At 41.5% G+C, this 25,770-nt stretch overlaps 1 protein-coding gene across 2 annotated transcripts in view; it reads left to right on the top strand.

The window, feature by feature from the left end:
* The window catches only part of DSP (desmoplakin), a 47,114-nt gene that overhangs the window by 9,312 nt on the left and 12,032 nt on the right, over positions 1–25,770 (top strand). For both annotated transcript variants that reach the window (XM_035295000.3, XM_002806682.6), the window contains exons 2-17: positions 4,632–4,734; positions 7,050–7,198; positions 8,149–8,323; positions 12,045–12,173; positions 13,097–13,147; positions 14,786–14,947; positions 15,788–15,892; positions 16,748–16,843; positions 17,169–17,294; positions 17,824–17,976; positions 19,958–20,112; positions 20,893–21,019; positions 21,805–22,006; positions 22,259–22,485; positions 24,660–24,826; positions 25,203–25,341. In XM_035295000.3, the coding sequence (XP_035150891.1) occupies positions 4,632–4,734; positions 7,050–7,198; positions 8,149–8,323; positions 12,045–12,173; positions 13,097–13,147; positions 14,786–14,947; positions 15,788–15,892; positions 16,748–16,843; positions 17,169–17,294; positions 17,824–17,976; positions 19,958–20,112; positions 20,893–21,019; positions 21,805–22,006; positions 22,259–22,485; positions 24,660–24,826; positions 25,203–25,341 (2,266 nt within the window). The remainder of the gene's footprint in view (positions 1–4,631; positions 4,735–7,049; positions 7,199–8,148; positions 8,324–12,044; positions 12,174–13,096; positions 13,148–14,785; positions 14,948–15,787; positions 15,893–16,747; positions 16,844–17,168; positions 17,295–17,823; positions 17,977–19,957; positions 20,113–20,892; positions 21,020–21,804; positions 22,007–22,258; positions 22,486–24,659; positions 24,827–25,202; positions 25,342–25,770) is intronic.

Below are 25,770 nucleotides of genomic sequence, written 5' to 3'. Positions count from 1 at the left end.
GCACGGGGGCTCACATATGTAATCCTAGCATTTTGGGAGGGTGAGGTGGGTGGATCACTTAGGTCAGGAGTTTGAGACCAGCCTGACCAAAAGTTGGTAAAACCCTGTCTCTGCTAAAAATACAAAACTTAGCTGGGTGTGGTGGCAGTGTGCCTGTAATCCCAGCTACTTGGGAGGCTGAGGCAGGAGAATCACTTGAACTCAGGAAGGGGAGGTTACAATGAGCTGAGATAATGCCACTGCTCTCTAGCCTGGGCAACAGAGTGAGACTCCGTCACCAAAAAAAAAAAAGGCGCATTTCCTGAGGCAAGCTCCCCTGGCTCTTGTGCTGAAGAATCCGTGCTACATACACAGCTGGTGTATGTATGACATCTGACTGACCCGATGGGTTAAAAGCCTTTCCCCTGAACTTCCTCCCTGATTAAGTACAGCAAGTTCTGTGTGGATTCTCCATTGGGCTGAGACAAGTAAACTGATGTGTCAAGATGGATTCCCTATACCTTAGTTGGCCTGAGTCTCCCTCTGTGTTGCTTTCATGGACTGAGCCATTCACAAGATGTATACCTGGTTCCCTTTCTGGCCTCGGTCTGTTTCCAACAGGTATTCTTGGCCACACCTAAGACTGCAGTTGGATTCTTACAGATGAAAGATAGACGTAGACCTCGCTTTAGGGATCAGACACAGTTTGGAAAAGTTGTGATGAAAAGTTAAGATGAAATTTGGTTAATCAGATTACACGTCCTAAGAGACAAATAGCGGTATCAAAGATTCTTTGTTTCATTGTTCCAACACTTAAGCTTTTTATTTTTTCAACCCTTTAAAGGACTAGATTTCTGTGCATTTTCCATTCCTATACAGTTAATTTACTTACTAAAATGCCATGCAAAACTTATGTGTTTTAGTGCATATCAAGAACAGATGACACAGGACACAGTGGCTCATGCTTGTAATCCCAACACTTTGGGAAGCCAAGGCAGGCAGACCATTTGAGATCAGGAGTTTGAGACCAGCCTGATCAACATCGTGAAACCCCGTCCTTACTAAAAATACAAAAAAAAAAAAAAAAAAAAAAAAGCTGGGTGTGGTGGTGCATGCCTGTATTCCCAGCTACTCGGGAGGCTGAGGCAGGATAATTGCTTGAACACAGGAAGTGGAGGTTTCAGTGAGCCGAGATCACGCCACTACACTCCAGCATGAGCGACAGAGCAAGACTCCATCTCGGGGGAAAAAAAAGGAACATATTGAAGTCCTTTAGAAAAGCAAGCACAAAGAATTTATTTGGTATTATTAGCAGCATATGAAGTTATCTTTTTTTTTTTATAAGTTCAAATATGGGTAGGCAAGCGGAAGCAGATAAGGTGTCGTCTCTTTATAGGATGCTAACTGATCTCCAGAGAAATAGGAATGTCTTCTAAAAGTAAAGGAAAGGAATTTAAAAAACAGAGAAAACCCACCAACGTTTTAAGTCAATGTTTGATTGCCTTGCCTCCTTGATCCATTTTTAACTATTGTATCACTAGCCTAGTTCTTGGGTAAAAAGAAGTTTGCGAGTTTTATATTTGTGGTCAAATGAATTTGGTCTCAAATTCACTTTTTAAAACGTATATGTACACTTTGGTGCATTCATTCACAATTGTGTTTGTCCTCCTGGTCTCTGTTTTTTAATACATTTTAATTCTAGAATAGTTTTAGATTTGCAGAAAAGTTACAAAATAGTCCAAAGTTTGTGTATACCCTCACTCAGTTTCCCCTGCCTCCACCTTTTTTTTTTTTTCTTAACAGATGGGGTTTATGCTGTGTTGCCCAGGCTAGCCTTGAATGCCTGAGCTCAAGTGATCCTCGTGCCTTGGCCTCCCAGATTTCTGGGACTACAGGTGTGCCCCACCCTCATCGTATAGCTCAGTTGTGATAGTTTTTACATGGCACACGTTATTAAATCGTTTAAGAAACTGACTTTCCACTGTGCTAAGAGACAAGTCTTTCATTTATCTGCTTGGGACTGGCAATTGTGGGAATCACCCTCGGAACCAAACTGCTGAACAGAATTTCTTAATGTTTCAAAAGAAAGGTATTCCTATGTCCCTTCAATAAAGAAAACAAATATAATTACACAGAACCTTTCTAATATTTTATTCATCCTAGGGTTCTAAGTGAGGCTGCTGGGTTTCTTAATGTTTTCCTTTGTCTCTCGAATTTCTTTCCTCTATTTTATAACAGGTATGTTTTGGAAGGTGTTCTAAATCAGTTGGAATTCTGCACAGGTTAGGACAATAAATGTAGTCTTGCTTATATCTTGGCAGTATGAGAAATGGGCCTCATTTCCTGTGTAATTTGGAGTGTTGGATTCGTGGTGGGTGGAGGCAGTCCTGGTTTTGAGAGGTGGATGGCTCTGGCACCACCTCACCCGAGCCTGCCTGGAGGAGCCTGTGTCTTCTTCTGGGGGTAGTTCCCAGGGAGGTCTGGGCTCCTCACCAACATGCAGCTAGTACTGGCTTGTTGGGGAGCCTTGCTTGCAGGGAGGAACCCCAAATGGATGGCTGAAAAAGGAAGTGCTTTCCTATGGTGAGACAGTGTAGCCAGGCGCTGCGGGAGAATTCCCACATTCCTGTGATCCTGTCCCATCTATGCATAATGCAGCCATCGTTCGTCAAAAAAAATTTTTTTTTAAAACAGTGAAATTTAAAACACACACACACATGCATGCATGCACACACGAAGAAAATCCAGTTGGTTAGACAGGCATCGAACAGATAAAAGCAGGTTCAGGCTGGCCCTGGCTGAAGTGCTGGGTAGGAAGCTCCAACTTCTTGTAGCATATCCATGAGGACTTTGCACAGACATTAAATGATCACTTGATCTGCTTTAAATCTCTCTGAAACCAAACTACAGTAGTCAGGGCTTCGGCATGATATATCTTGGTAAATTTAAAAGCCAGGCTTTGGTTATGCCCTGCTTGAGGAGCAAATGAAACTCTGTCATCTCCTTGTTTAAGATACAGATGATCTGCAACATTTTTCTTCAGCACCACTGTTGTTTTAAGGTTTCTGCCAGGTGTCTTCCAGAAAAGTGCCTCATTTGAAATGTACGTGGAATGAGCTTCATTGTAGAGAAAAGTATGTATTCTAGGAACATCTTGAAAGGAGAATGGGTTTGTTTTGCAATAAAGATACTGTATTTAAATTTTCCTTCACTTTCTTCACACCATTTTTTTTAAAACCATTATTGTCTTTTACAGGGATTACAGAAAATATATTTTTTAATGGACAGGTGTCTCTCTGCCGCCCAGGCAAGAGTGCCATGGTGCAATCATAGCTCATTACAGCCTCCAACTTATGGGCTCAAGTGATCACCCCTCAGCTTCCTAGTAGCTAGAGCTACAGGCATACATCACTGTGTTTGGCTATTCTAAAAACTTTTTTTTTTGTAAGATAGGGTCTTGCTATGTTGCTCAGGCTGGTCTCAAACTCCTGGACTTAATCAGTCCTCCTGCCTTGGCTTCCCAAAGCACTGGGATTATGGGTGTGAACCACTGTGTCTAGTTAATACTTTCGTAGAGTAAGCTTTTTTCTCCTCTCCTGTCTTTTCCTTCAGCCAGACTTGCCCGTGAAATCTTCACGCTCTGTGTCTGACACGGTGAGGTCTTCCTGCAGAGGGAGTTGTGGTGTTAGGGGTTGTCATTAGGGACTGGGACTGCTGTGGGATGAAGCAGGAGTGATGATATATAAGCTGAAATAGCCATGTGTCGTTGTCATTGCCAGAAGCGTGTTTTTATAATTCAAAGAGATAGATTTCTGGATTGGAAGCTGGACCTGGGAGGAAAATTTGCTATGAAGGACATTATTGGGTTAATTTGTGAAATTTGAACAAGTTTTGTAAATTAGAAAATTGTGTCTATTTGCCGGGTGCGGTGGCTCATACCCATAATCCCAGCACTTTGGGAGGCTGAGGCAGGCAGATCACAAGATCAAGAGATGCAGACCATCTGGCCAACATGGTGAAACCCTGACTCTACTAAAAGTTAGCCAGGCGTAGTGGCGGGTGCCTGTAATCCCAGCTGCTCAGGAGGCTGAGGCAGGAGAATGGCTTGAACCTGGGAGGCAGAGTTGCGGTGAGCTGAGATTGCCCCACTGCACTCCGGCCTGGCAACCAAGCGAGACTCCATCTCAAAAAAAAAAAAAAAAAAAAGAAAGAAAGAAAAGAAATTGTGTCAATTTAAAATTTTCTGATTTTGATCACTGTATCATGGTGATCATTATATATAAGTGAATCTTTTTATTCTTAGGAATGCTATGCTGAGATATTTGGCTGTAAAAAGGCATGTTTATTTTCAAACGATTTAGAAAAAATAATATGTATAAATAGATAAATATATGCTGAAATATTTAGGAGTAAAGGGGCATGGTTATTGTCAAATGGTTCAGAAAAAAACATAGAAAAATATACACACATTTATGGAGAGGGAAGGAGGAGGATAAAGGAAACACAGCAAAATATTAACAAGTGAGGTTCTGGGTAAAGGGTGTCACAGGAGTGTTTTTGTCCTGTTTTTGCAAGTTTTCTGAAAGTTTGAAGTTATTTCAGAATTGAAAGAAGTTATTTTATGTCTGGTTTCTTTGCGTTTGCCTCCTTAGTCAAACCGGCACGATGTCCAGGCACCAGAACCAGAACACCATCCAGGAGCTCCTGCAGAACTGCTCTGACTGCCTGATGCGAGCCGAGCTTATCGTGCAGCCTGTAAGCCTTCTCTGTTCCCATCACTTCTCCCAATGCCTTGGCGGCTCCCGAGTGTGCTCTGGTTTGCTGCGGCTGGCCGGGGCCTGCCCTATTCACTGACCTCTTTCATGTAGTGTTTAGAGATGTTCTTTTTCAGAACAGACCGCGGAGAGAGGTGTGTCTTCTTAACCTATTTGTAGGTTTAACAATGGGAACCAGTTTTCAAATAGATCCCCATCCCCCCAACAAATGTTTACATGCACTACAGATTGCCACCTTTTTGGAAATAAGGCAATTTATGATTTACCCGACTTTTTGATACTTTCTCTTCTGAGAAATGCAACCTGGCATGTTTCTGTTCTTGGATTGGGATGGATCTTCATGTGCACCATCAATTTAGTATGATTTTTTTTTTCCGCTGGGAAAATGACCATATTGGGATAACAGTTCTATCTGAGAAAGATAAAAATGTGGAAAAACGGGCAATGGAAAATTGAGGAGAAATGGTAACATTTGTGAGAACCTTGTGATGTTTCTTAAGATAACGGAGACATCCTAGGATCTCATCGAATCAGGATTAGAAATCATGGAGTTCATGATATTTGCTATGTAAGATCTTCATTTTAAAACACTAGCATTCACTTTTGCTCCGAGTTTGCTAAAAACAGAATAGAGAATGGTGGGGCTGTAGCCATCTTTTCTACCTCTTTCCTGAGTTACTGAATCTTTTCAGTGAAGTCTTCCTAATGCTGACGTTGATATCAAGGTTACATCTGGAATCTGTCTCATCACAAAGTACTCCTTTTAAATAGCCTATATTTGAAACAGATTTTAACTGAATGAATTTATAGGTTCTGTTTAGATGATATTTTAATGTTCTAATTTCTTAATTTAGATATTGTGGGTTCCAGTTCTGAGTTTCTTCATCCAATTAAAAAAATAATGTCTTTCAGTGAACTGTCCAAAGAAAAAAATGTCACTTTAGTCCATGTTCAGAGATATTTGGGGCTCAGCAAACCAGCTTGGCTCCAGTTCTAGTTGTTTTGAGGGTCTGATTTGGAAGATACTCCCCAAAAAGTTCCTCGCAGTGCCTCGATTCCTTTACACGAAAGAAAATAGTAGACAACAGTGACTTAATAGTGAACACATATACACCAGGCCTGGATGTCATTTGTAGTGACTATGGATAAGTTTTACATGTAGCTCTGAAAATTTGCAGGACCTCATGTTCTCAGTTTATTTTTACTTATATGCATCAAAGTGCAATAAAACAGGTTAGGGAGGCTGGGTAATGGTGGTCATGCCTATAATGCCAGCACTTTGGATGGCTGAGGTAGGCAGATCGCGAGGTCAGGAATTCGAGACAAGCTTGCCCAACATGGTGAAACCCCTGTCTTTACTAAAAATACAAAAATTAGTAATCCCAGCTACTCAGGAGGCTAAGGCAGGAGAATCACTTGAGCCCGGGAGGCAGAGGTTGCAGTCAGCCAAGATGACGCCTTTGGACTCCAGCCTGAGCAACAAGAGCAAGACTCCATCTTAAAAAAACTAGTTAGGGAAATAGTGTCATATTTGCTAACATTTCTGTAGAGAAATGAGGTTCATTTGGCTAATGCCAAGTAAAAGCAGCAAATGTAAAATTCCAGAGAAAGCTCGTTAGGTGGCACTGAAGCAGCAGAGGAAGCTTTCTGTTTTGTTTTTTTAAAATGCAAAACACTTTTTACATTTTGAAATAGTTATTGACTCACAGAGGCATCTCTATCCAGCACCCAGCTTATCCCAGTAGTGACATCTTATATGACTATAGTGCATCATCAAAACCAGGACGTTGATTGGACTAATACAATTAACCAGGCAGAAGGTTTTTTTAAAAGAACTAAAACATTGGCCAGGCATGGTGGCTCATGCTCGTAATTCCAGCACTTCAGGAGGCTGAGGTGGGTGGATCAGTTGCGGTCAGGAGTTCAAGACCAGCCTGGCCAACATGGTGAAACCCTGTCTCTACTAAAAATACAAAAATTAGCCCAGGGTGGTGGCACATGTCTGTAGTTCCAGCTACTCAGGAGGCTGAGGCAGGAGAATCGTTTGAACCTGGGAGATAGAGGTTGCAGTGAGCCGAGATTGTGCCACTGCACTCCAGCTTGAGTAACAGAGCGAGACTTTGGTTCATGGATCTCCCTCTGTGTACCTTCTTATCAAATTAATAAGATCATGTTCAGTGGGGAAACTTACAGTTTTTGTCATATTTACAGTAGAAGCTCTTGCTTCCATTAATGCACATGAAGCTTTTCTTCCCTGTAGTATGTGTTTTCCTTCATGCGAATGTTTTCTTTTAGGAACTGAAGTATGGAGATGGAATACAGCTGACTCGGAGTCGAGAATTGGATGAGTATTTTGCCCAGGCCAATGACCAGATGGAAATCACAGACAGCTTGATCAGAGAGATGCGGCAGATGGGCCAGCCCTGCGACGCTTACCAGAAAAGGTATTGTCCATAGATACCTTTTGGCATGGATCGGGCAGTCCCTGTGAATAAGAACACCGCATACCCAGTTACACTCAATTCCACGACGCAGGTCTTCTTTGAAGGCAGCACCAATGTTCAAAGGAAAGGCTTGCTTACTTGGTATTTTGCAACTTTATTGTGTATCTCTAATACAAAGTGGCCAGTTCATTATAGATTTTAACTGTACCTCCCTTTAGAGGACAGAAAGGCCTTTGGCATGGCATTTGACTTTTTTTTTTGAGACAGGGTCTCTGTCACCCAGGCTGGAGTGCAGTGGCACAAATATGGCTTACCACAGCCTTGACCTCCTGGGTTCAAGCAATCCTCCCACCTCAGCCTCTCAAGTAGCTGGGCTATAGGCATGTGCCACACTTGACAAATTAAAAAAAAAAATTGTGGAGACAGGGTTTTACCATGTTGCTCAGGCTGATCTTGAACTCCTAGGCTCAAGCAATCCTCTGTCTCGGGCTTCCCAGAGTGCGGGCATTACAGGTGTGAGTTACTTGAGAGTCTAATATCAAGTCAAGCTTAATTTTAATAAATAAAAAATGAGACCCTTAGAGCTGGAAATAAAGACTGTAAAGCAGAAATATGTAGTCTGAATTTGTTTTACTACCACCTGGGGCCCAGGGTACCTAGGAAAACTCCCAGGACAAAACTTGTAAGGAAATGAAAGGTGCTACCAGGTTAGGCAAAGGCAGTTACGTTTTCTACACTCTTTGGTGCTTTGAACCTCTTCCTAAGATTTAATTTGTTGTATGTGATTAAGACTTAAGTCATGGGGTAAAGAAAAAAAACCCTTCAAATTTTATAACACATTGTAGCCTCTCTATTGACACAAAAGACTCAGAAAAGGGGAAATTTGCCCAGAATGGGTTTTCATAGACTGTTTTCCTGCAGTGGTTTAAAGTTTTTTTCTTTCTTTTCAGACTTCTTCAACTCCAAGAGCAAATGCGAGCCCTTTATAAAGCCATCAGCGTCCCTCGAGTCCGCAGGGCCAGCTCCAAGGGTGGCGGAGGCTACACGTGTCAGAGTGGCTCTGGCTGGGATGAGTTCACCAAGCACGTCACCAGTGAATGTTTGGGATGGATGAGGCAGCAAAGGGTAGGCAGCTTCTTGAATACCCCAAACCTGTGCTGGCCAGGCATTCCAGCACAATGGCATCAGCCAAGGCGTTCATGTGACCAGAGTGTTCTAGACTTCAGGTGGCAGCAGCAGCTGGCTGTTTGCAGGATTTTTCTCCTATACAATTTGAAAAGTGGTCTTCTATTTTGGAATGAATGAGATTTCAGTGTGGCTCGGGGAATCAGCCCCATTGCTTTATAGTCATCCTTTGTCACGCAGGTAATATTTAACGTGTAATTTCATTAGTAGACTTTGAATATCCAGTTCTTACATGGACCACTGGAAAAATCTGTTGTGGGCATTTATTGCTAAATAACTGCATTATCCTGTGTGAGTAGCAACTGGCCTCATCTGTTTTACTCATAGGTGCTTGAAAAGAAAAAAGGCCCATTGTGGCAGTTCATTTAAAATGTTCACAGATTGGAGGAGCTGGAAACAGTCAAACTAGCCATTCTGGTTTGGGCTCATTGGTTGCTTACCTTATACTTCTGAAGTTGCCGTTGCCTTATTGTGCAATATTCACCTCACTGGTGTGGGGGTGAAGTAAAATAATATTGGAAGGATATGCTGATTCTTTCCCTAGAACTGGAGTTTCTGCAAAGTATTTTTCAAGACTAATGATTGTTTTGTTCTTTCATGTAGTCATTATGTCCTATAATGAACAGGTGGTGGTAGAAATATGCCACAATCATGTAGATGGGAATTTTATAATGAAAACCTACTCCTAACGAACCCTTGCGAATGTGGGTGTGTTGGAATGATAAGTTGTGGGGAGATTGTTAGGCAGCGTAGTAGTGGTTGTAAGAAAGCTTGGTTTGATTAGTTGTTAGACCAATTCAGCAGTGGTTCTGAAATTTCTCAACTACTTTAAAATTTTTGCGTATTCTTTCCTAAGTAGTGAGGACTTCGATGACTAAACAGTCATTCACTCAGTTAACTTTTCTCCCATTTATTATAAAGAGTGTAAGCTATTGCAGAAGGTAGGGCTTAGGGAGGAGAAAAGTCAGTTAAAATATCAGAAACCTAAATACAGACTTGTATGTATGTTTTCCAAATTCTCATCTTCGAGCACATTTCTTGAGGATTTTATATGTATTGGCACCCAAGGGTTCAAAGATTGTGGTCCCTAGTCCTGAAAATGAATATTATTGAAGAAAACCAGATGCATATAGTCACATGCCAAATTTCTGTCTAGATCAGTGTGTGATCAGCTGCCATGCAAGAGCTATAATAAATTCTTGCTTAGTTGGGAGTAGAGGAGAGGGTGGTGTTCCAGCTTCTGCAGAGTGAAGCAGTCAAAGGAAGACACAGCCGAGCTGATGGGGCTGAATTACATCTTAAGGATCCACAGTGATGGGCAAAACAGCCTTCCAATCAAATTAGTTATGAAATGTCATATCCCCTAAAGTTTTCTTAGAATGACAGTTATTAAAAAATGATAGCCTGCAATTTGTCTTTTTTTGTATTGACATTGGGTGTAGCTTTTTAAGAATACTTGATAGTAAATGCTCAATGTTTTTAAATTTTGAAAAAGTATTATCACATGAATTCAGTTTTATGTCTTTTTTTTTTTTGAGATGAATCTTGCTCTGTCACCCAAGCTAGAGTGCAGTGGCACGATCTTGGCTCACTGCAACCTCCACCTCCCAGGTTCAAATGGTTCTCTTGCCTCAGACTCCCAAGTAGCTGGGATTACAGGCGCCCGCCAACATGCCTGGCTAATTTTTGTATTTTTAGTAGAGATGGGGTTTTACCATGTTGACCAGGCTGGTCTGGAACTCCTGACCTAAGGTGATCCTCCCGCCTTGGCCTTCCAAAGTACTGGGATCACAGGCGTGAGCCACCATGCCTAGCCAGTTTTATGTCATTTTCTAACAGAAGCAATTGACAAGAGATCCTTACCAGATTAGGCAGGCAGCCCTCATGGTTGCAAACAAGCTAAAGGCTGTTTGATTGCTTACTGCAGGTTCACTCTGAGATTTGCTCTGTCTCCTTTTCTCTTATCCCTTGCTCCCCTGCATTCTTTACCTCATTCCCGGGAGACTGAGCTGCAGGGCCCCGCTGGTAAGTTAAGCAGCCAATCAGGAGGCAGGCACATGTCCCCGGCCAGGTTTCTGTTTTGTTTCCCTGATTCGTGTTTGCTGATGGACAGGTCAGATACTATACACCTGGCTGGTAATGAGAGGAGTGAGCTGGATCCTGGTCACGTTGCTAATGTCCCAGTTCGTGCACCTGGCTGTCTCTGGTTTAAAGCACAGACAGCTGTGGGAGAGAAGGGTCAAAGTCCCAGGTAACCTTCTGTTGTCTGACTCTGAAATGGCTCCCCTTTCTGAAGCCTTGCCAAGTATATTAGAACATGGATGTGGCTTAGAACAATGTGCATTATGTTCTTGCTGCAGTCCCAGACTGGAATGTTTGCCCTTGGCATATCCAAGAGATGACAGGTGATTTGGAAATTTACATGTACTCATGCAAAAGAAGGGTGAGATACTGGACTTGCCCCAGTGTGAAATTGCTGGAACAATGTGTGTGATTCTTCTTGTGAAAATCCTTAAATTTGAGGCTCAAATAATAAAGTTGGTCACATTTAATTTTTTTAAAAGCTAACTGAAGCTGGGCACAGTGGCTCACACCTGTCATCTCAGCACTTTGGGAGGCCGAGGTGGGTGGATCACGAGGTCAGGAGTTCGAGAGCAGCCTGACCAACATTGTGAAAACCTGTCTCTACTAAAAATACCGAAATTAGGTGGGTGTGGTGGCACACGCCTGTAATCCCAGCTACTCAGGAGGCCGAGGCAGGAAAATTGCTTGAACCCGAGGGGTGGAGGTTTCAGTGAGCCGAGATTGTGCCACTGTACTCCAGCCTGGGGGACAGAGCAGGACTCTGTCTCAAAAAAGCTAACTTAAGCCCATAATCCTAATATTGCCAACACTTACGGAAATTGACCCCTTGAGTAGGTATAGTAACTTCCCTTTAAAATGGGCCATAGGGAGTTTTGCATCCTGAAAGGGAATAGTATATGCTGCATTTTAAAAAGCCAACAATTGCATTCATCGAGATAATATAAAGAAATAAACAGGCCGGGCCTGGTGGCTCATGCCTGTAATACAAGCACTTTGGAGGCTAAGGCAGGCGGATCACCTGAGGTCGGGAGTTGAAGACCAGCCTGACCAACATGGTGAAACCCCGTCTTAAAAATAAATAAATAAATAAATAAATAAACAAAGAAAAATACTTTTAGGTTGACTATTTAGTTTGGGGAACAGTGTATGATCGCATTTAATCAATGATTTTTGATGCATATTTAGTAATGATTAAATAAATATTTTATAACATATGTACATATATATGCACACGTTCTGTGCGCATGCTCACTTGCCTCTGCATAGGTAGATTTGTTTTTCTTCAGAAGACATCTCAGTTTTAAGGTTCCCATTCCCAAATTTCCTCCTCTGCCCATCTTGAGCTGGGGTCAAGCAAGTTGAGGGAAGTATTTGGCAACCCCGCATTAGCCATTTGGGAACCTTGAACCTTTAAAAAAACATTCTGGCTTCAAAAATACTCCATATTTATGTCTTTAGTTCTATCTGAAGAAAAGCCGTAAGTCTCTTGGTACTTTGACCCCTGATGCTGTACATAAGTGAGTCAGGTGCAAAGGTGCAAAAACAAAGGGTGCCTCTCTTTGTCTTTCCCTTGCAGGCGGAGATGGACATGGTGGCCTGGGGTGTGGACCTGGCCTCGGTGGAGCAGCACATCAACAGCCACCGGAGCATCCACAATGCCATCGGCGACTATCGCTGGCAGCTGGACAAAATTAAAGCCGACCTGGTACTTTTCAGTGTTTTATTTTAGAATCTTCAAAATATGTACTGAAGGATTGTGTAATTACTTGATCCCGGGCAGTTGCTGCTGAAACAGTGCTATTATTTCTTTTCCAAAAGACTGGAAATTTTTAGAAATCCCATTTCTTAAATGGGGAAGTGGAATCAGTAGCCCTATTAGAGATCATGTTAACACTTTTTGAAGAGGAGTTAAGAGGTGTGCAAACACTCATTTGTTTGCAGTTTGTGAGTTAGTATCTTTGGAGGTGGTAGTTTGTTTTTGCAGTAAGCAGAATCTTTTTCAATAGGGGAAATGCAACAATCATTTGTGTCATTGATGAATTCTTTCCTAGTTGGCAATTAAAACATTATTTCTACTGAGCAAAGCTATGTCTCTTCCTGACACCTGCTCTGGTGCTGAAAAAAGTCATACTTGAAACTGGGTTGACAATTAGAGCATTAAATAGTAACTGATCTTAAGTGTGTAGTTCCCCCCAGGTCTCTACATTTTTAAATCACTAAACTTTTTTTTTCTTAGACCAAAGCTTCTCATCCTCACTTCTTCTGGCTTTTTGGGGGCTTACTTTTGTCCACCTGAGCACCTAACCAACTTTCTCCTTCATTTCTCTAAGATCTAGGGAATTCTAAATCATGTCTTTAAACTTTAAGACAATTTTGTAACAAGTGAGTCGTTAAGCGACAGTGATCTGGGCTTTCCTTTGGGGAGATGGTGCTGCCAGGCCAGCGAGGATTTGCCTTCCAACCACCTAGTAAAAGATCCTCATGGGTGAAATATTTCATAGAGCAAGTACTTCTTTCTACGGAGGGGTCTGAGGCCAGTATCTGATGAAAAGGAGGCTTGGAAGGGCTACTGTTTTCTATACAATCCACAAGGGGATTTATATCTACCTGCTTTTTGTTGTCTTCTAGCGTGAGAAGTCGGCGATTTACCAGTTGGAGGAGGAGTATGAAAACCTGCTGGTAAGCTGATTTATTTCTCAAATGCATGGAGTTTCTGTTGTTTCCAGTTCAATTCAGTTCGAGAAATACCAAGCACATCCTGGCAGGGAGGCACCTGTTCATCGATGCTAATGTTGTTGCTGCTGCTGAGTTTCCTTTAGAAGTGAATTTTAACAGTTTTTTTTTTTTTTTAGTAGAGACAGGGTTCCACCATGTTCACCATGTTGGCCAGGGTGGTCTCAAACTCCTGACCTGAAGTGATCCACCCACCTTGGCCTCCCAAAGTGCTGGGATTACAGGCGTGAGCCACTGCGCCCAGCCTAAAAGTTGTTTTCAGAAGACAGTCCCTAGTGCTGTTCTGTTTTCAAGTTGTGCCACATAAATGGCACTTGTTAAATACTTGTAGTTGAAGCAAGAAAATGTTGCCACTTGTGAATTGTGGTCTTTTTTATGAAGTGTAAGCAAAAATAAAAGTTATTTTCTCAAGACAGAGGTCTACCAGATTGTCATCACAATTTTATGACAGCCTCTGTCGTATCAGTTACTTGATTTATAAAAGGAGAGATTTCTACTGCCTGTTTTTGTCACCATTTCTTTACTTTTTAATGTTTCCTTGTTGGCATTGATACTTTTTAAATAATGTCACTTATGGTGACAATGATTTTCCTATTGGGCTGGGGTATGACTGATGGCACTTTTGATTTTGGGGGAGAAGGCAAGAAAAGCTTGATTTCTCTAAGAGTCCATTTTCCCCCCTCATAGTTCAAAATTAATTATTGATGGGTATAAAAATACAGTTAGATAGAAGGAATAAGTTGTAATGTTTGATAGTACCATAGGGATATTATTAAAGTTAATTATTGTATATTTCAACATAGCTGGAAGAAAATATTTGTAATGTTCCCAATACATAGAAAAGATAAATGTTCCAGGTGATGGATATCCCAGTTATCCTGATTTGATCATTATACTTTGTATACTTGTGCCCAGATATCATGTGTACCTGCAAATATGTGCAACTATATCAGTAAAAAATACCAAAAAAGACCTTATTTAGAAAAATAAAAAAAAATTTAAGGCCAAGTACAGTAGCTCACGCCTGTAATTCCATCACTTTGGGAGCCCAAGACGGGCAAATCATCTGAGGTTGGGAGTTCGAGACCGGCCTGGCCAACATGGTGAAACCCTGTCTCTACTAAAAATATAAAAATTAGCCGGGTGGGGTGGTGGATGTCTGCAATCCCAGCTAGTTGGGAAGCTGAGGCAGGAGAATTACTTGAACCCAGGAGGGGCAGGTTGTAGTGAGCCGAGATTGCTCTACAGCACTTCAGCCTGGGAGACAGAGTGACAAAAATAAAAAAAAAAATTTTTAAAGAACCTAATTATTGAGCCCAAAAATCAGTCAATGAATCAGGTTCCTCTGGGACTAGGCTGCTTCCTTGAATCAAAAATTGCTGCCTTTTTGTTCATTGTAAATTTGAATGAGTCTTTTCCCCAAACCAGGTGGTCCATGAATGCATATGGTTAACATTTTTCATATCCTTATGATTTTTTTTGTTTCTTTGTAAAAGGGACCACAGGGTTAATCTATAAACCTGCAGAGAATACCAGACATCCGCATATTGTTATTTTAATGCTGCCTTTGAACTTCCCGTGCAGAAAGCGTCCTTTGAGAGGATGGATCACCTGCGACAGCTGCAGAACATCATCCAGGCCACGTCCCGGGAGATCATGTGGATCAATGACTGCGAGGAAGAGGAGCTGCTGTACGACTGGAGCGACAGGAACACCAACATCGCTCAGAAACAGGAGGCCTTCTCTGTAAGTTCGCCCCACACAGCTGTACATGCTTGCCTTGAGCCTGTTGCCTTGAAGAGCTGGGGGTTTGGGGAATGAATGGTCTTTTAATAATTTGATCAGCCACTTGCAATTCAGCCTTCTTTGAAATGGTCATGAAAAACCTTTCCTTCCTGAAAACTACGTGTGGAGGCCATTATCCTTAGCAAACTAATGCAGAAGCAGAAAACCAAATGCCACATGTTCTCATTTAAGAGTGGGAACTAAATGATGAAATTACATGGTCACATTGAGGGCAAGAACACACACTGGGGCCTTTCCGAGGGTGGCAGGTGGAGGTGAGAGGAGGGAGAAGATCAGTAAAGAGAACTGATGGGTACTAAGCATAATCCCTGGGTGATGAACTAACCTGTACAACAAATCCCTACAATACAAGTTTACCTATGTAACAAACCTGCACATGTACCTCTGAACTTACAAAGAAAAAGAGGGGCAATACATTGTTTAATATCCCAGAAGACCATAGTTTCTTTAGATGGGGTAGGAACTGGTACATTCAGATAACCCAGAACTGTGTGTAGCTCTGCAGGAGGGTGGGTGGAAGCCTGGGATTAGAAAACCTCAGGATGGTTTTAGGTCTTCTTTCTTCCTGTGTCATCTTGAGTAAGCCTCAGCCACATCCTCTCCTGTAGTAAATATCCTTTGCAGCCTTAATGCTGTGATTCTTGAGGAAAACAGCATGATTCTTTGGCATTGTTTATTTCCAAAATGCAGTTTTGTATTGAACTTTTAAAAAGTACTGCGAGAGCGATGGAAGTTTAGTGGTGACTTGCTCCAAAGGATTTCTTGTTTCTTCATTCACAGATACGCATGAGTCAACTGGAAGTTAAAGAAAAAGAGCTCAATAAGCTGAAACAAGAAAGTGACCAGCTTGTCCTTAATCAGCATCCAGCTTCGGACAAAATTGAGGTAGGTTTCATGAGGTTTATATTTTTATTAGGAAAAAAAAGGAAGCTTTTCATAAAGTAAGACCGTCCAAATGAATAATTCTTATATGACTTAAAGCCATGCCAACTGTATGTTATAGTTTGGGATCAATACCCTATGCCAGGGGTTGGTAAACTCAGGAAAGGACTAGACAGTCAGCATTTTAGACTTTCAGGCCATTTGGTTTCTGTTGCAATTACTTAACTCTGCTATTATAGTGCAGAAGGAGGCATAGACACTGTGTAAATGAACGAGTGTGGCTGTATTCCAATAAAACTTTATTTACAAATACAGGAAGTGGGCCAGATGTGGCCCTTGAGCTATAGTTTGCTGACCACTGCTCTAGACTGCCGTCTGTGAGCCACGCTCAAGGCTGACATTAACTGGTAGCACTGGTGTGGCCATACTGCTTGTTAAAAAAACAGAAACTTCCGTATCAGTTGGTAAGAATCACTGTCTTGAGCCCCCTAAGCCCTTTGCTTGGGTGCCTGGAACCTCCCCAGGATTCAGTAATCCTCCAGGAACAGGGCTTGGTGTGGCAGAGGGACCCAGTGACTCTCCTGATTGGTCAGTAGCTCTGCTATTTGGGTAATACATATTTTGACTAAGACTCCTCCTGGTGTCTGTTTGTGAAAATTGATTTTAAAATTTCGTTTTGACTATACCAAGAGTTATATGGTGAGAAATTCTCTTTTCAACTTTTAGAAAAATATCTGCTTGACTTAGAACGAGATAAAAACTGCTTACTGGCTTTCATGCAGGCTCACATATCTCTTGGTGCATATTGCATCTCTATAACTGAGCTAGGCTAAGACAGCTGCCATTTTCTTGTTTCAGGCCTATATGGACACTCTGCAGACACAGTGGAGCTGGATTCTTCAGATCACCAAGTGCATCGATGTTCATCTGAAAGAAAATGCTGCCTACTTTCAGGTTTTTATATTTAGTAATAATTTCACTGTTATTTAGGTCTTAATACCTAATCTTTTGAGTGTGTTTTATAAAGCACTGAAAATACTCTTCAAAATGTTGCATAAATCTTCATTGGTTTTGAGTGGAGAGGAGCATAGATTTGTAACCTTGCCATCAGTCCCACAAAGTTTCCTGCTGTCACATACATAAATACTTTCTGCACAAATTTTTTTCCTTTAGCCACCTGTCAAAGAGAGGCTTAGGGATGATAGTCCTTGAAACAGAACTATTACATAAAGTTGCTTAGTGAGTTGCTTTTCATTCACCGATCACTCTCATCCTTTAGTTTTTTGAAGAGGCCCAGTCGACTGAAGCGTACCTGAAGGGGCTTCAAGACTCCATCAGGAAGAAGTACCCCTGCGACAAGAACATGCCCCTGCAGCATCTGCTGGAACAGATCAAGGAGCTGGAGGTATCGTCTCAGACCCAGAACCTCAGCAGCTGTGCCTGGTTCGGGAGATAAAACACACCCCTGGGATGCAGCTGGCACTGATTATTGTACAACAATTATTGTACAACACATGCCCAGAGCCGAGCAAGCGCTTTCTTCAGCTTCAGTGGCTTTTCTCAGAATGAACTTCACTACATGCCCAGCTACTCTCGACAGTTACTTTTGTTTCAGCCTGGCCAATTGAAAATAAAAACAGAGAGAAGATGACATCACATGATATTTCCTTTGGGAAAGCATACTTCAAATTTTATCAGCGTAGCCTTTCACACAAGGATGATCTTCCCTGCCCACCTAATTCCTGCCTGTGTAGCTTGTGGAGAGTGTTATCACGAAAGGTTCTCAGGTTTCTGCTGATGAATTTTTAATTTTTTGCAGTTAATGCAACTAGTGCTACCCAGTGTGTCATGTAGCTGTGTTAGTGCAGTTTGAAGATCTCCTCTAAAACTCACAGTGTATCTATGCTAAAGTATGATTTTATTCACAATTGCAGAAAGAACGAGAGAAAATCCTTGAATACAAGCGTCAGGTGCAGAACTTGGTGAACAAGTCTAAGAAGATTGTACAGCTGAAGCCTCGTAACCCAGACTACAGAAGCAATAAACCCATTATTCTCAGGGCTCTCTGTGACTACAAACAAGACCAGGTGGGTACTCATTTACAATGATAAAAAAGTTTTCCCTGTCCTTACACACAAAGGTTTGTCCATCGAGAAAGCAGCATTTAATCTAGAGTTCAGTAATCACCATAGTCAATGTCTTTGATCTATGAAAGCAGCAAGCTATGGAACAAATGCAGCAGCTCTGTTCTGAATCACGTGATAGTTGTCAAGAATAAGGACAAAGTTATTTTTAGACCTTTTGAAAATTCTTAAGGCTTAATACTTTTCTTCTAGTGTGTAAAACTTGTCTGTCATCACTCTCATCTTTACATTTCTGATAAAGGAATTGAGAAATGATGCTGTTATGTTGCATATAAAGTGAATGTCATTGCAGATTTTGTGCAGTACTAGAGCATATCAATTCTGCAGGCTCTGTGGTAAATATAAGCATTTATGTAGAAAGATTACTTGTTTTTAGCAATTATGATTCCCACATCTCTCTTTTCCATTTTCTTGTTATAAAATTATGGAGGATACAAATGCAAAATGTAAAATGTGATGATTAGTTGGTTAGATAAACTATAAAACAGTGGACTTTATTCTACCACATGGAAATGGTTTTGTTTTTGTTTTTCTGAGACAGGGTCTCACTCTGTTGCGTAGAGTACAGTGGTGCAGTCATAGCTCACTGCAGCCTTGAACTCCTGGGCTCAAGTGATCCTCCTGCCTCAGCCTTCCAAGTAGCTAAACTGCAGGCGGGCATCACCATGCCTGGCTAATTTTTTATTTTTTGTAGAAATGGAATCTTGCTGTGTTGCCAGGCCGGTCTTGAACTCCTGGCCCAAGCAATCCTCCTTCCTTTGTCTGCCAGACTGCTGGGATTACAGGCATGAGCACTGTACCTGGCCTGAAAATGTTTTGAGAGCTTGTATAGTGAGAAGAAAGAAAGTCAAAATGGAGATAGGAGGCTGGGTGTCGTGTTGCGTGACTGTAGTTTCAGCTACTCTGGAGGCTGAGGTGAAAGGACTGCCTGAGTCCAGGACTTGAGCCTGCGGTGAGCTACGATTGTGCCACTGCACTCCAACCTCCAGACAGAGCGAGAGCCTATCCCTATCTCTTTAAAACCAAAATGGAGGTTGAATATGTAAAAAATCAAGCCTCTTATGTTTTACTAGCTAAGATAGTTGTCATACTTTAAGTAGACATTTTAAGAAGCTGTATAGATGTTAGGGTTAATTTAGTAGGAAGCTTTTTAGATACTGGAGTTAATTTAGAAAGTTATTTTTCTGGAGATCCATCCCAGAATTATTTCTGTTTTTAAATTTTAAGAGCAAATAAATGAGACAAGTGAGCCCTTGTGCTAAAGTATAATACACAAAACATGAATTCACAAAAATAGAAAAATGATGGAGAAAGCTTTTACTTTACAAAAGGATTTCTCACTTTATTGGTGGATTCCCCAGTCTGTCTTTGAAAAGTCACTTCCCTAATTTACATAAAATGTAACTCACGCCGGTGTGAGGGCTCATCCCTGTAAACCCAGCACTTTGGGAGACTGAGGTGGGTGAATCACTTGAGCTCAGGAGTTTGAGACCAGTCTAGGCAACTGGAGTCTAGGCAAAATCCCGACTCTACTAAAACATAAAAAATTAGCGGGGGGGGGGGGTGGTGGTGGTGCATGCCTGTAGTCCCAGCTACTTGGGAGGCTGAGGTGGGAGGATCACCTGACCCCAGGAGGTCAAAGCTGCAGTGAGCTGTAATCGCTGCACTGCCCTCTAGCCTGGGTGACATAGTGAGACCAAATAAATAAATAGGTAAATAAAATAAAAGGCAGCTCACTTCATGTATACCTTTTGGGCTCACATGTATTATTTAAAGCATCAGTATTGTTGAGTGTATGAGGATCAGCTTCATTTGAGGGGAATAAATAATTTGCGTGCGTTCATCTCTGTTTCTGTCTTTGAGAAAAAACATAAAAACGTGTACTTATGAATAAAGCCAAACCCTGGGGCTGCTTGCCTTATAGAAAATTGTACATAAGGGGGATGAGTGCATCCTGAAGGACAACAATGAGCGCAGCAAATGGTATGTGACGGGCCCGGGAGGTGTTGACATGCTCGTTCCCTCCGTGGGGCTGATCATCCCTCCTCCGAACCCACTGGCCGTGGACCTCTCTTGCAAGTAAGTCATTAAGTTCCCAAAGCCACACATGAATGCGAGGGTGGAGGAAGAGGGTAGGTGCTTATACTAGAAGCTTAGACACATGGTGCCTTGCCATAATAATCACCGCCTAAAAAAGGAACCCCGTGAAGTCCACCTTCACCTTGTCTTGCAATTTTATGTTGAAGAGACACTCATTTTTGAAGGATAAAAAAGAATATCTGACTGTAAGGGGGCCAGAGAGAATAATACTTGTCATGTACTTCAAAGGCATCATTTTAAGGTTCTTCTTTTCTTCTTAGAAAATCAATCGTTTTACACGTAGCCACAAGTATAAAATACCTTTAATATCAGTATTCACTCATTATAGGAAGAACATTTCATTTTACAGATTGTCCATGGTAGATTCTTTTAAACCATTTAGTATGGAAATCTTCAACCACACACAGAATATAGTGTAATAAGCTGCTGTGTGCTCATGACCGAGCTTTGGGTCATTGGCATCTGATGCACCTGCCATCCTGCCTTAGACCTCTGTCAATTACAAAGTTGCTGATAAACAAGACAACAACAAAACGTTGGAGTGTATATATCAGCCAATAATGTAGATAATTCAGAATGTACCTTTGGGGAGTAAATGAATCCAAATCCATGGACTGTTTTGAAAGTGATACCTCTGCCTGTTACTTTATCAGTGACTGTTGTAGGTTTTGGTGCTGTGGTGTGAGCACGTTCAGGTTTCCTGTTTGGGATGAAGTGTGAAAGTCTGGCTCTAGCGTGTGTTCCCTTTGTGCCTCTTAGGATTGAGCAGTACTACGAAGCCATCTTGGCTCTGTGGAACCAGCTCTATATCAACATGAAGAGCCTGGTGTCCTGGCACTACTGCATGATTGACATTGAGAAGATCAGGGCCATGACGATCGCCAAGGTACATCCTCAGGGCCACTCAGGCTCCCCGCAGTGCCCATGTCCAACAGTTCGACCTCACTCTGTAGCAGAGCTTTTGTGTCTCATCAAGCAAGTCAGCTCAGCCCTCCTTAGAGGTTCTGGTCTGTCCAACAGAGAATGGGAGGGATTAGCACATAGCTGATTATGAGAGGGAGAGAGGTAATACTAATTCAAGTGGCCCGATAAGCCAGCCAGAAGTACCTGTGGAAAAACCAGGGGCTCCTGTAATATTCTGGACCCTATGCTCCTTCGATGTAATGGAAAGTTAGGTCATAAAAGATTAACTGGGTATCACAGAAGTAAAAGTTAGGATGGAATTCTTGGAGGAGCACCCAAAGCACTAGTTACTCTGAATCAGTTGCTTTTGAATTGTGGTCTGAAGAATCCTAGCAGGGGAGGGAGATCCTTTAGGAGGGACAGGGATGGAAGTGAGGAGAGGGGCACAGAAAGTACCTTTTGGGGTCCCCTGAGCCCTTTTTCTCTTTTTAGTTGGAAGAGTTTTGCTGGACTCTGCTTTACATTTAGGGCTTCTAAATAATATTTCATTTGAAGAAAAAAATTGTCTAGGAAAAAAAAAAATGGCAACCCATTGCTGTGGTTCTTGGGAGCAATGTCTAAACCCTAAAAGACCTTTTATATCTTAATGGCCCTATGATGAATGTTGCTTTGAGTCCCATCTAGTGGGTGACACTTTTTGGCCAACTCTTCCTGATTGCATTGTGGGGCAGTCATAAATCCCAGATCACTTCTCCTGTTTCCTTTCAGCTGAAAACGATGCGGCAGGAAGACTACATGAAGACAATAGCAGACCTTGAGTTACATTACCAAGAGTTCATCAGAAATAGCCAAGGCTCAGAGATGTTTGGGGATGATGACAAGCGGAAAATGCAGTCTCAGTTCACTGATGCGCAGAAGCATTACCAGACCCTGGTCATTCAGCTCCCTGGCCACCCCCACCACCAGACAGGTCAGCTTGGCACATCTTCCTCTTTGTATCAGCCATCCGTACCATTTTAAAAAGAAAGGAGTTTGCATAAAACCAGTTTCAGCACCATTTCTCCGAATGCTACGTAGCCGGAGTTCTTCATGCCCCAAATTTTCAGAATCGATTCTGAAATTCAAAGGGAGAAGGTCTACTTTTATGTAGTATGGATGTTGTTTGAGGCCTAGCACCTTGATAGCTGGATATTCTGATTCTTATGGCCCTAACTTTTTGCAGTGACCACAACTGAAATCACTCATGTTGGAACCTGCCAAGACGTCAACCATAATAAAGTAATTGAAACCAACAGAGAAAATGACAAGCAAGAAACGTGGATGCTGATGGAGCTGCAGAAGATTCGCAGGCAGATAGAACACTGCGAGGGGAGGATGACTCTCAAAAACCTCCCTCTAGCAGACCAGGGGTCTTCACACCACATCACAGTGAAAATTAATGAGCTTAAGGTAAGTGCTAGCATTTTGCCTGATTTCCCTGTATATTTTTATTTGCCTTCAAATGAATTTTAAAATCCTGGTTTCAATGTTTGTAGGCAAAAATATTAATTTTCAAGAAAACAGGCTCTGGCAGTATTTCCTTATGTCTAATGTTTCCAAATTTGTAGAAGGTTATCAGGCTGGGGGTTAAACTGTTAGTTTGTATGTTGTTGAATCAGAGTGCGGTTCATCTCAAAAGTTTTCAAGTTTGTACGTTGTTGAATCAGGCTACAGTTCATCTCAAAAGTTTTCACAAGCATTTCACGGTCCATCTCAAAAGTTTTCACAGTTTGTGGGTTGTTGAATCAGGCTATGGCCCATCTCAGAAGTTTTCACAAGCATTAATTTGGCTTCTTGCAGAGAACAACCTATGATATGGGTTAGACAGGGGGAATTATCTTTATTTATAGACATGACACTGATGTGAAGAGATTTGGTTGGTGAGATAAGATCTCAAAACCATAGACAGAGCTGTGACTACGGCCCAGGTGTGTCAGCTCCTAACTCAGTGATGTTTTCTGCTCAACTAAGCCTAGGCGCACTGCATTGGAAAGCCAAGATGCGGGTATTCTAAGTAAGAGGACCACATTTACAGTACTAATGAGGCCATACTGAAGAAAGAAATAGAAAGTCAACCCCTGTCTCTTTCTTGAATCCTTTACTTACTTTTAGTGTACTTTTTTTTTTTTTTTTGAGACAGAGTGTTGCTCTGTAGCCCAGGCTGGAATGCAGTGGCACAATGTCGGCTCAGTGCAACCTCCACTTCCTGGGTCCCAGTTCAAGCAATTCTCCGGTCTCAGCCTCTCGAGTAGCTGGGATTACAGGCACGTGCCACCATGCCCAGCTAATCTTTGTATTTTCAGTAGTGACGAGGTTTCACCATGTTGACCAGGCTGGTCTTGGACTCCTGAGCTTGTGATACGCCCACCTCAGCCTCCCAATGCTGGAATAACAGGCGTGAGCCACTGCACCCAGCTTAGTGAAGTTTTTAACGGCAAAAATGATCATAAGAATGACACAGCTACAATGCAGAGTACTAATCTCTATGTGATCAGTATGCCAAAACTGTGCTATGTAGTTGTGTTTCTTAATGACTGGGATACATTCTGAGAAATGTGTTGTTAGGCGATTTTGTCATGCAGGCATCATAGAGCATACTTACATAAACCTAGACGGTATAGCCTGCTACACACACAGGCTATAAACCTGTAGGGCATGTTACTGTACTGAATACTGTGAGCAGTTATGACACAGTGGTAAGTATTTGTATATCTCAATATATCTAAACATCAAAAAGATACAATAAAAATACAGTATTATAATCTTCTGGGGCTGGATGCAGTGGCACATGCCTGTAATCCCAGCTGCTTAGGAGCCTGAGGAGAGAGAATTACTTGAGCTCAGGAGTTGGAGGCTGCCAATCATGCCACTGTACTCCACTACAGAGCAAGACCCCATCTCTTTAAAAATAAAATGTGTTTATGTGTGTGTGTGTGTGTGTGTGTGTGTGGTGTATCTTATGGGACCACCATTGTGTATGCAGTTCATTGACCAAAACATTATTGGACACATGAATACACACACACACACACACACACACACACACACACACACACAGTGGAGTACTATTTAGCTTTAAAAAAGAAAGATACTACCATTTGCAAAAGCATGGATGAACGTGGAGGACAGTATGCTAACTGAAATACACCAGACACAAATACTGCATGAGTTTACTTATGTGTAAATTCTAAGAAAAAAGTTGAATATTTAGAAACAGAGAGTAGGATGGTGGTTACCAGGGGTGGGAAGGGAGGAGGAAATGGGAAGATGTAGGTTAAAGAATACAAACTTGCATTTGTGTAGAGTGAATAAATCTAGAGATCTAAATTCAGCAGGCAGACTACAGGTAGTAACCTTGTAGTGTATATTGACATTTTGCTAAGAGAGTAGATTTTAGGTGCTCTCACCATACATACAAAAAAAGATAACAATGGAAGGTGACCGATGTGTTAATTTACTTATCTGATGTAATCATTTCTCTGTGTCTATGTGTATTAAAACAGCATATTGTATACCTTAAATATATACAGTAATAAAAAGAATCACACAGCTAAATCAAAAGAGCTTTCCTTCATTTTTGACAGAGTGTGCAGAATGATTCACAAGCAATTGCTGAGGTTCTCAACCAGCTGAAAGATATGCTTGCTAACTTCAGAGGTTCTGAAAAGTACTGCTATTTACAGAATGAAGTATTTGGACTATTTCAGAAACTGGAAAATATCAATGGTGTTACAGATGGCTACTTAAATAGGTAAACTCAGCTAACACTAATCTCCTATTTTCCTTTTCTCAGGCCTCATTTTGTCAGACTTCATTTGCTTTAGATGCTTGCCTTACTGTTTCTCTATTTACTAGAGATCTACTTATATCCTTCTGTGGTTTGGAGAGCATGTTAATTCCACTATTCTGAACTATAATGTTATCTTAGAACTAAACTATGCTCTAAGGGCCAGAACTTGAGAATTCTTAAGTGAATACAAAATGCTGGTCTGAATCACAATAGATAAAAAAATAGACAAAAAAATTTTATCTGCTTTGATATTGTTTTATTACTAGCTATGAGAGCCAAATCTTCACAGATTAATTATGTCACTGGCAATTTTGTCTGGTTCTTTTGCTCTTTCCAGCTTATGCACAGTAAGGGCACTGCTCCAAGCTATTCTTCAAACAGAAGACATGTTAAAGGTTTATGAAGCAAGGCTCACTGAGGAGGAAACTGTCTGCCTAGACCTGGATAAAGTGGAAGCTTACCGCTGTGGACTGAAGGTAACTTGAAAGGTTTTTAACAGGAAATAATTTACCGATTTACAGGAAATAATTCAGGACTGAGCTCCCAATTATAAAGCCTCACTCAGTTTTCATGAGTTTTGAGGATTATTGGGTTGCAGTAGCCACACAGGTCACATCAGTTGTCATCTCTAGAGCTCTGTTTTCCAGAGTGTGTTAGCAGGAACTATATGAGAAACTAATTTGTGATGGGATTAGTTTGGGGAATGCTGAGTTAAACTGCTTTCTTTACTGTGGGACTTCGTAGAACCTTTAATATGTTCATATAATTATAACAGGATCGCACAAGGAGCTAGATTATTGGAACAAATACTAGGAAATGCAGTTCAGTAAATATATTTTCCTGGATTGGCTGTTAGCACTTTAAATTGTGAATGTTCTAAAGCGTTTTATAAACTTCTTCCCCCA

The sequence above is a fragment of the Callithrix jacchus genome, chromosome 4 (genome assembly GCF_049354715.1).
Source record: "Callithrix jacchus isolate 240 chromosome 4, calJac240_pri, whole genome shotgun sequence".
Taxonomy (NCBI): Eukaryota; Metazoa; Chordata; class Mammalia; order Primates; family Cebidae; genus Callithrix; species Callithrix jacchus.
Note: the sequence above shows the minus strand (reverse complement) of the source record. Positions and strands in the feature narration are given on the sequence as shown.